At 41.6% G+C, this 10,903-nt stretch overlaps 1 protein-coding gene across 3 annotated transcripts; it reads right to left on the bottom strand.

Annotated features, from left to right (window-relative positions):
* Nucleotides 1-665: 665 nt before the first annotated feature.
* On the bottom strand, nucleotides 666-8,409 carry BCL2L15 (BCL2 like 15). 3 transcript variants are annotated; one of them, XM_081222624.1, is made up of 4 exons: nucleotides 8,084-8,398; nucleotides 7,642-7,763; nucleotides 3,232-3,456; nucleotides 666-2,595 (listed from the first exon to the last, which is right to left on the bottom strand). In XM_081222624.1, exons 1-4 carry the CDS (start codon nucleotides 8,208-8,210, stop codon nucleotides 2,578-2,580), a joined length of 492 nt encoding a protein of 163 aa, XP_081078750.1. In that variant the 5' UTR covers nucleotides 8,211-8,398; the 3' UTR covers nucleotides 666-2,577. The 3 variants fall into 3 exon arrangements, with proteins under 3 accessions (XP_081078750.1, XP_081078749.1, XP_081078748.1); XM_081222623.1 differs by lacking the exon at nucleotides 666-2,595 and having other exon boundaries at nucleotides 3,073-3,456; nucleotides 8,084-8,240; nucleotides 8,343-8,409; XM_081222622.1 differs by lacking the exon at nucleotides 666-2,595 and having other exon boundaries at nucleotides 3,073-3,456.
* Between the last annotated feature and the right edge of the window lie 2,494 nt (nucleotides 8,410-10,903).

Raw genomic sequence — 10,903 nt, 5'->3', positions numbered from 1 at the left:
AGCGAGGCACCCCCAGGCCCGACAAGGCCTTGCGGCCAGTGCAGGAGCAGGGGAAGGCCAAGGCCGGCGTGCCCAAGATGCAGCGCTGAGCAGCCAAGAACCCACTGCGGTTCACAGCACCCCTCAGAGCTGCGATGCAGCCGGGCAGGCGCAGACCTGTGGGCCTTCCAGCCCACCCTTTGCGCTGCACACGTCAGGAGCCTGTAGATGTATTCTTTTTTTTTTTTTTTTTTTTTTTTTTTTTTTTTTTGCGGTAAGCGGGCCTCTCACTGTTGTGGCCTCTCCCATTGCGGAGCACAGGCTCCGGATGCGCAGGCTCAGCGGCCATGGCTCATGGGCCCAGCCACTCTGCGGCATGTGGGATCTTCCCAGACTGGGGCACGAACCCATGTCTCCTGCATTGGCAGGCGGACTCTCAACCACTGTGCCACCAGGGAAGCCCTCTCTAAGCGACTTTTAAATATACATTACAGTATTGTTAACTACAGTCACCATGCTGTGTGTTACATCCCCAGAACTTTTCATCTCATAGGAAGTTTGTATCCTTTGATGACCTTCACCTGTTTCCTCTACCCCCCCCACCCCCTGCCCCTGGCAACCACCAATCTGCTCCCTATTTCTATATCATTCAATTCAGATTGCATTTGCTGAGAATTAGATCAAATGCATAGAGAGAATTTTATTTCATGAACAGAACAGCATTAGTCAAAGTGAAAATAATGATTTCACCTAAGAGGTCAAATACCACAAAACTCACCATGCTGAGTTTACAGTAATGTAAGGGACAAAGGAATACATCAAGTGTCTTAAATTGGTAGCAAAAAAAGATAATTTCTACTAAGGAGAAACATGAAATCTCATTTCTGGATTACTAACCTAATTGTGATTTATCGAAGAATAGAGGAAATAGCATAACTTGAAAAAGTCAGAATACATTAACAGCACTACAGCTTTATTTCTGTGTATCTAGGGGAGCCAGATGGCTGGCTGGGTGAAGGGAGGGGATGTGGTTAACTCTGTTAAACTTTAGCCAAAGCCATTAACGCCTCTCTTAAAAAAATAGATATAGTAATGCTTTAGTAGTGATTTTCTTCTTGATGTTCAGGTAAATCGTCTGGTTTGGGGACTTAGAGATAAAGAAGTCTCTATGTGATGACTGCCTACTAATCTATGAGATTATTAAGAACTGTTATGAGATACACAGACCATAGAAACCATATGCTTTACCTCCAATCACTTGTGGCAGGGCCAGGGAAATGTATACCTTCTATCGAATACTCAGGAGTCACAGAGCTCCTTTTGCCAAAGGTTCTAAAGAAAGTGTAGACTATGCAAAATCTAACAAGTGCTCAGACTAAATTCTGAAAAAGGAGTTATCCTATCTACAGTTCTGTTTGGAATTATCAGGATTGCAACAGAGTTTAAATTACACAAGGAGAAATGTTCATTTAGCATTAGAGCAGGGGTCTGCAAACTTAAAGGGCCAGATAGTAAATATTTTAAGCTTTACAGGGCAGGCTATATGGTGTCTGCTATAACTACTCAGCTCTGCTGCTGCAATGCTAAAACGACCATAAATAATAGGTAAACAAGTGAGTGTAGCTGCATTCCAATAAAACTTGCTTTACAAAAAAAAAATTTTTAAAGCGGTGGTCTGATTGGGCCCGTGGGCTCTAATTTCCCAACCCTTGCTCTAAAGTGATGGTTTTCAAAATTTATGTGTACATTAGAATCACCAGTGGATCTGATTAAAAAGTTAGGAACCTAGGCCCCAGCCCTCCCCTACAGAATCAGAATCTCTAGTGGATGGGGCCTGGAAATCAGCAACCTATAAGGTCACATGCAAGTGGTATGTAAACTGCACTTTGAAAAACACTGTGGTATGTAGCTAGCCTCATCTAAGCTGGGATGGCCCTACTGTCCCAGAAGTGGGCCAGCACTTCCTGCATCCTGTGGCAATAAAAATGCAGCAACTGTTTTATTGCTCTTTGGCCTTCCTAGTACAAGAGCAGATGAACAAAGTGCTATTTTTTTGCTTCCAGCCTTGAAAATACATAAAATAATTTGGCTCAGGCGAAATTAATATGAGATTTAGGTTATGAATTTAAAAGAAAATCCTCAACTTAAAATAACAAGGTTTTCTAACCAAAGATCTCCCTGAAACCCTTTAGATTGCAAAATTAGTAGACAAGATCCTTAACAGAGGACAGGACTAAATCTGAAGGAATGGTTTACTGTGTGTTCCCTTTTCCCCACAGTATCTCCAGCAAATGCCTGCCCTGTTGCCTGGAATTCCACTACTGACAAGTCACTACTTTAAGTCTGGAGGTCTCTGCTTCAACAAAACCTCATTAAAATTCATGTAAGAACAGAAAGTATAAAATCTCTACAGACCTCTGGGAGCTGCTCCTAACTTTAACAATCAGTAGAAAACAGGTTACTCAGCTAAGTTCAGTTCTGTCCAAGAGAAAGAGGGTTTTGATTTGGTTGTTTCTGTTTTAATTGCCAGAGATCAATCACCTGATCAGTCAAAGAAGATCAAAGTTTTTCAGGCTGGAAAACAGCTCCACCTCTTCTTTAGCTCTCCAGATTTTCCTAGGAAGAACAATGAATATCCTACAGTCAAAGAAATGGTCTTCAGGAACTCCCTAAAGAAGCCAGAATGACCCACAGATAACTCCAGGGAAGGCAGCTCTTACTAAGGCTTCTGCTGATCTTGGAAATGAAGGGGAGTGCTCTAAGAGAGCAGATGTTCTAATGATTACTAAGACATGGACTTAGAATGCCTCCTACCGTTACCACTACAGCAGATGTCACTAATTGTTTTTTGTTAAATAATAGTAAGATGATTCTGAACTTCCTCAACACACACCAAAAAGATGTTAGAGAAAAAAGACCCAGAAATTTACCAGTAGAGCAAAGTCACACTGAGATTAGAACTCCACCACTAATATACTTCATAGATGATTATGTATAGGAAGTGGAAATTAGCTTGACAAAGTTAGCAGTCAACATTTTAGGCAGCCTGGCTCTGGGGTCCAAGACCCGCTGGCTGAGCTTCTGACTCCTCCCCTTTTCCATGGCAAAAAAATCCCAGCATTTTCAGCAACTGGAAGGCCAGTTTCCCTGCATGGTTTCCAACTGATGGAAAGAACCACTAATTGGAGTCCCAGAGATTAGTACAAAAACAATGCAAATGGCTAGCAAAGCCAGGGGCCCCAAAATACTTACCCAACCTCCCTGGCCCTGGATATACTCTCGGACGGCAGTGTTCCCAATGATCATATTTGTCATGGACGTAGCCACCTGTCTTGCCATCTCAGGAGTCATGCGGACCACACATTCAAGAAGTTTCACTGACACTGCCAGAAAGGCTCTCTCATAAGCCAAGCTGGAATCCTGGGCACACCAGGCCTTGCTGAGAGATTTAACTGTGTCCTGAAGCATAGCTCCTGCCTGGGGTAAGATATGGGATCTATCAGTGGAGTATCACTAAAAAAAGTACAGTAGGCTGCAGGTGTAGGAATCCAGTAAAGCAAGTGTTTCTCAAAGAGTGGCAAGTGCACATTGGTTGTATCTAAGGTAATCTTAAGAAGTAGATGGATATAATTCAAAAAGAGTCATGTACCACAATGTTCATTGCAGCTCTATTTACAATAGCCAGGACATGGAAGCAACCTAAGCGTCCATCCACAGATGAATGGATAAAGATGTAGCACATATATACAATGGAATATTACTCAGCCATACAAAGAAACGAAACTGAGTTATTTGTAGTGAGGTGGACGGACCTAGAGTCTGTCATACAGAGTAAAGTAAGTAAGAAAGAGAAAAACAAATACCATATTGTAACACATATATATGGAATCTAAAGAAAAAAAAAATGGTCATGAAGAACCTAGGGGCAGGATGGGAATAAAGATGCAGACCTACTAGAGAATGGACTTGAGGACATGGGGAGGGAGAAGGGTAAGCTGGGACAAAGTGAGAGAGTGGCATGGACATACATATACTACCAAATGTAAAACCGATAGCTTGTGGGAAGCAGCCTCATAGCACAGGGAGATCAGCTCGGTGCTTTGTGACCACCTACAGGGGTGGGATAGGGTGGGTGGGTGGGAGGGAGATACAAGAGGGAGGAGATATGGGGATATATGTATATGTATAGCTGATTCACTTTGTTATAAAGCAGAAACTAACACACCATTGTAAAGCAATCATACTCCAATAAAGATGTTAAAAAAAAGAACAGAAAAAAAAGAAGTAGATGGATAAACTTTTCTTACTTCAGTATTTTTAATTTATTGTACTGGGTATTAGAAAAAACCTAAGCAGCCCATCAAACCCATGATTTGCTCAGGATGAACAAAATGATTAAAGGAAAAACAAAATGATTTGAAAGAAAAATACCAAGTACATCATAGCAGAGTTGGTCAAATTCTGAAGGTATGGCTTGAATGACTGAAGTCTGGGAAACTCTAAAGTAAAAAATAGATTCGCTTTTCCTCTTTCTCTTTCCTTCCCCAAAAGTTTGATCCAAGAGTCATTAGACGGGGCCGAGCAAGGTCTATTGTGGTGTAGTGTAGGGGACCCATGGTGCTCAAAGCAGGGTGTCAGAATGCAAACAAGCCAAGAAGGGCATCCATGGTGAAAGTACCTAGATCCTGGTTTCCAAATAGCATTCTCCATTAAAAGAAACTAGAGCTCCCTGGAGAATGGCTAATTTCAGGCTGGGGCTTGGAAAATACAAGATCTTCTGTCAGAAATTAAAGAAGTACTCAGAGAATGATAGGGACATGCCAAAAAGACACAGTTCAGGTTGAAAGGTAGAAGCTAGGGCAATTTGAGCATGCACATAAATAATAATAGTAACAGATTATAACCCACTGAATAAAGTAGGAATTCATGGGTCCACGTTGATATAAAAAATAAATAAATGAATAGATTAAAATTTTGGTGAGAAATGGGGTATCTACGTGGTTTCAAAGTACTTCCCTACAAGACACTTATTAATTAAAGGTGAAAAGATTAATTTGATAGTGAAAAAGCCTTGCAGACACCATTTTAAGTGATTAAAGTTAACACCAGTACTGGGACAAATTGAAATCTGCGCCACTTCATAGGATGCAGTGAAATGAACACAGCAACACTTCTGTGCTATTCCTACCAAAGGTACGTATCCTGTATCGATTCAAGAGGAAACATCGAACAAACCCAAGTTAAGGGACATTCTTCAAAATAATTGGCCCATAATTGTCAAGGGTCAAGGTCATGAAAATCAAGGAAAGACTGAGGAACTACTCCAAATTGAAGGGGACGAAAGAGACATGACAACTAAGTGTAATATCTGATTCTGGCCTAGATCCTTCTGCTATGCAGGTGACCCTTGAACAACACAGAGATTAGGGGAAACAATCCCCTGCATAGTTGAAAACCTACATATAACTTTATGGTTGGCCCTCCATATCTGCGGTTCCACATCTGCAGATTCAACCAACTGCAGATCGTGTAGTACTGTACTATTTATTGAAAAAAAAATGCATATAAGTGGACCCATGCAGTTCAAACCTGTGTTGTTCAAGGGCCAGCTGTAAGTGAAAGTGACATCATTGGGACAACTGAGAAAATCTGAGTGGGATCTGAGGATGAGATGATAATGTATTAATGCTAAATTCCTGGTTTTGATGGTTAGACTGTGGTTATATAAGAGAATGTCCTTGTTTGAAGGGCGTGATGGAACAACATGTTGGCTACTTACTCTCAAATGATTCAACTTTTCTGTGAGTTTGAAGCTGTTTCCAAAATAATTTTTTTAATTAAAAAGAAAAAGTAGGGCTTCCCTGGTGGCGCAGTGGTTGAGAGTCTGCCTGCCGATGCAGGGCACACGGGTTCGTGCCCCGGTCCGGGAAGATCCCACATGCCGCGGAGCGGCTGGGCCCGTGAGCCATGGCCGCTGAGCCTGCGTGTCCGGAGCCTGTGCTCCGCAACGGGAGAGGCCGCAAGAGTGAGAGGCCCACGTACTGCAAAAAAAAAAAAAAGAAAAAAAGAAAAAGTAGATCCAGCTACCAGCTACCTAGGAAAGCTTCAGTGCAAGCAATTAAGTGTGATAAGTCCAGTTCTGCCTGAGCTGCATTCAGTAGGAAGATAAAGCATAATGGTTAAGGGTGTGGTTCAGCACAGAGATACAGAGAATAGATTGGTGGTGACCAGGAGATAGGGCGAGGTCAAAATGGGTAAAGGGGGGACTTCCCTGGTGACACAGTGGTTAAGAATCCGCCTGCCAATGCAGGGGACACGGGTTCGAGCCTTGGTCCAGGAAGGTCCCACATGCCACGGAGCAACAAAGCCTGTGGGCCACAACTACTGAAGCCCGCGTGCCTAGAGCCCGTGCTCCACAACAAAGAGAAGCCACTGCAATGAGAAGCCTGCGCACCACCACGAAGAGGAGCCCCCGCTCACCGCAACTAGAGAAAGCCCACGTACAGCAACGAAGACCCAATGCAGCCAAAAATAAAATATTAATTAATTAATTAATTAATTTAGAAAAACAAAAAGAACCAAAATGGGTAAAGGGGGTCAATTTTATGGTGACAGAGAGAAACTAGACTTTTGGTGGCAAGCATGCTGTGGTGTATACAAAAGTGGAATTATAATGTTGTACACATGAAACTTATGTAAAGTTATAAAGCAATGCTACCTCAATTTAAAAAAAGGTGTGATTCTGGAATCAGTCTGGGTTCAAATCCTAACTTCAATGCTTACTAAATAATCTAATTACTTATTTCCCTATTCTTCAGTTTCCTTATCTGCTTAAATGGATACTAAGTCAGAAAATACTTTTTGAGGGCCTATTGTATATCATGTTCTGTTCTAGGTTGTGTGAATATAGCAGTGGACAAAATGGGTTAGATGTTTGCTCTCACAGTGTTACATGCAGATGGGAGAGGTTGCACTGTGGATAACAGTTTCTATAATGCCTCATAGAGTGGTGTAAGGATTAAATGAGATAATAAGGGTAAAGCATTTAGAATACTGTCTGGCACATGGTAAGTGATAAGTTAATATTAGCTGTCATTATTGATATTAATCAGCAACCTCTTCTAGAACATTGCCTATGGTATTTACATCCCATACAGAGTCCAGGAATCAGGACACTGATGAAAAGCCAGATACGCCCTAGTGGGCTGCTGTAAGTACTTATCCTTCATTGCATCGGATTTGTCAAATGCCTATCCTTCCTGTATATAATTTTATTGCTGGACCTTGAGGAAAAAAAGATGTCCACTACCAGCAAAATAAATATTAAAACAGGTGCATAAAAGAATAAAATGCTTTACCAAGAATAAAATGCTATATATATGCTCTATGCCATTAAGCACAGCTCTGATGAAAAACAAATAGAAACAATCTGAAGGCTGATCAGCCTATGCCAAAAGCTCTCCACCTCGATACCACCTAGGCTTTGATTAAGGGCTAAAGAATTGGCAGTTGAAGAATTCCTGCTGTATCTCCTTGGATGCATTAAGCCCCCAAATCTTTCACAGAACATTTCTAGTCACAGTCATATAGGAGTAGTAAGAGAAGGATATCTGAAATAGAAAAAAAGCAGCAAACAATAGAAGGAAGTAGCAGAAACTTGACCTGTCCCTGAATGGTTTCTGCGATGATGTTTTTGGCAGGAGCTTCCAATTCTCCATTGAACTTGTCACCCAACATCCGAAGGCGACCAGCAATGATGGCCACATCAAAAGAGCAGACCTCTCCTAAAACAGAGGGAACACAGTCACATTCGTCACAATGCTTGAAGGGATGGCAAGTCCCAGGAATCTGGGCATTGAAGAAAGTTCTCTAGACTTTTTAAACAATTTGGGCATCATTCTCTCCCAAGAAAATCTTCAATATTCTGTCAACACCAATAGAAGACAGAAAACCTCCCTTCACTGAGAATCTCTTTCCCTTCTATAAAGACTTCAGATATTTCTGAAAGCTTAGAGTTTACCTTTTGAAACTTAAGAAGAAATAAGTAAGCATATTCAGATTCTCTTGTTGACCTGCAATTACCACTTCGGGCCAGAAGCCTTACCTGAATCTGGTTCGTCTGCACAACGAAGGGTCCGGTTAGCAACCTGACAAGTGGGACCTAAGAAGTCTGTGAGTAGAGAGTCTACAATGCATTCCGTTTGCTCCTCAAAGGTTCGGGGGCTCTTCATTTTAGGTGTTTATGGCCAAGTTTTGCTTTTCTACAAAACAAAGCAGCTTTCAGTTCAGAAGGAAGTCAGAAACACTGGTAAACCAGATGTGTCCCTCTTATAAAGTTTCTTAATGGAGTCCTGGAGCCTTACCCACCACCTGTCTTCAAAACAGCTGCTCAGAAAGGTGGGACTTCTCTGAAGAGCTCACCCACACACAGCTGGGGAGGTTTGTCGAAGACTTTCAGTTCCTTATCTCAGAGCCACACCCAAGCCAGTACCTAGGGTTAATGAATAACTTTAATAGTTAGATAGCCAATCTAGAACTGAAAGAGTCAAGGAAAAGCCTCTTGGGCAACACTGAGAAACTTCCTGCTGGGTTCTGGGTACGGTGTAATTTAAAGAAAGAAATTTTGAAGTTCTATTACACAAGCATTCAACTCCTGACTATGGCATTTGTTTGCCACTATCACACACCGATTACTTACTGAGTACCAGTGTGTAAGAAACTACACATACTTGGCACTATAAATAACCCAGAAAAACGACACAGATACAGTTCCCATCCTCATGGAGTCATATTTCAGCATGAATGACAGATATTAAATGACTAATCATATAATTTCTTGTGCTTATTAAGATACAGTGTGTTAGTACAGTGTATAATAAGGAAACAAACCTGGGGGTAAGGAAGGCTTCCTTGAGTAGTAACATCTGAGTTGAGCTCTGAAGGACAAGCAGGGATTCATTAGGCAAAGAGTAGGAATAAGACCATTCCAGATTTACAGGATATATAAAAGCTGAAAAGGTGAATAAAAATTTGGGCATTTGGGCTTCCCTGGTGGCGCAGTGGTTGAGAGTCCGCCTGCCCATGCAGGGGACACGGGTTTGTGCCCCGGTCCGGGAGGATCCCACATGCCGCGGAGCGGCTGGGCCCGTGGGCCATGGCCGCTGGGCCTGCGTGTCCGGAGCCTGTGCTCCGCAACGGGAGAGGCCACAAGCAGTGAGAGGCCCGCATACGGCAAAAAAAAAAAAAAAAAATTCGGGCATTTGAGGAATTGTAAATGGGGACAACACAAAGTATTTCACAGGGAAATAACAAGGATTAAATAAGATAATGTTATGTGGAATGACCCAACAGTATCTGACACACAGCAAGTGTTAAATATCTTCCTTTTAGCCCAAGGTCTAATGACCAGGATAAAAGGGATCTGGGATTTACTCTGTAATAGAATTAATTGGGATTTTCCTAACAGGGTTGGACTCCATTGTCGTTTTACAGGTTCTCAGGATTGGACACTTCATAGTGGCTGCCTTCTTAATGTAACTACACGTAGATTCTGGGTTTGTATCTCAGAAGCAGCACTCAAACCTATCAGCCCTTCCAGGTATTCTGACCTGGTGAACTAGTAAGAGATTCAAGCAGAAACAGTAAGTTAGTTGTTCAAAGTGGAATTTCTAGCTTGCAAGATAATCAGAGCCAATCTTCTGCTTTCTATTCCATTCTAAAAAAAAAAACATCATAAATTCCTTTCAGACTAGGAACAGGAATTATGTAGCTGAAGGGCCATTTTTATTTGTCATTATCAATCATTAGGGCTGAAACTTCAGTTTCTACTAAATAGCCTTCAGACCTCTAATGTCAGAGAGAATTCTAGGTCAACCTCCTTTCACACTAGAGTGAGCCACTGACAAGTTAAGGATTCCAACAAGTACATTTATGACATACTCCCAATATAATATACAAAAACAAAAAATTATAAGATACTATCCAACTGGTGTTAAATAGCTTGCCCAAGGTAAGTGGCATCAGTAAGTGGCAGAATAGAAATTTAAAACCAAGTGTGTCTTACCATTAATAATAAACCTTTTCCCACAATAATAAACCACCTTCCTCATTTCACTACTGATATGCTTATGGGCAAATGCCATCTTGGGAATCTAATCTTTGCGTAATCTTATCTATCCTTTGCATTATCTGTACAATCAATGTTGTAAGGCTACAGAAACAGAGTATACCCTTCATGAGCAATGTGGGGTAAAAATTCCTTCTTTGTTTATTTCTCTCTGGGCCTTCAATGTAGCACCCTCCCAACTACCCCTTCCCCTCCCTACCAGCCCACATACCCTTCACTCTTGCAGTTCAAATACTGTACTCTTAATTATTACTGAAAAATGAGGCCAGAATTTTTTCACTATCACTTGCTCCTCTTGCTGTTCTGGCGATAACAATTAATATCCCTTTCCCAAAGCCTCATCTCATTATATCATTGGCTCAAAATCCAGGATCTTGTCATCTGCACCAGGTCCACATGTGAATGAGGATCCTGGGATACAGCTCCTCTCAACATGAAGACCTATAACTAAGAAAAAAAGTTCTTTGTCTCCCCTCCCCCAAACACCCAATATATGAGAAAGGGACAAAATAATTGTAACAGAACTCCCATTCTAAAAGGAGGAGGGAATGGAGACATTTAACAGTCGCTGGTCCATAGCAGTAAAATGATCATCAGGAACTATGCAAATGATTGCCTCTGTAATATTCCAAAGCACCACTGTCATTGGTGGGCACTCATTGTATGTGTTACTATTTACCAACTAAGACAGACATTAGAAGTCCATTTATCTAAAAGCAGAGTATCAACTACCCTTGTGGATTTTAAAGATAAGCATCTACTTATATCATCAAACCATGTATCTGCAGAGGCTAGAGA

Source organism: Mesoplodon bidens (genome assembly GCF_964165515.1).
Source record: "Mesoplodon bidens genome assembly, chromosome: 2".
Lineage (NCBI taxonomy): Eukaryota > Metazoa > Chordata > Mammalia > Artiodactyla > Ziphiidae > Mesoplodon > Mesoplodon bidens.
The sequence above is the reverse complement of the archived record's forward strand: the minus strand, read 5'-3'. Positions and strand labels throughout refer to the sequence as shown.

Coding starts and splice junctions, on each gene's coding strand:
- BCL2L15 (XM_081222623.1), bottom strand. CDS start 8,210: ATGAAGAGCCCCCGAACCTTTGAGGAGCAAACGGAATGCATTGTAGAC. Junction 7,764..8,083: donor TGCAGACGAACCAGATTCAG/GTAAGGCTTCTG, acceptor CCTCTGTTTTAG/GAGAGGTCTGCTCTTTTGAT. Junction 3,457..7,641: donor CAGAAACCATTCAGGGACAG/GTCAAGTTTCTG, acceptor ATCTTACCCCAG/GCAGGAGCTATGCTTCAGGA.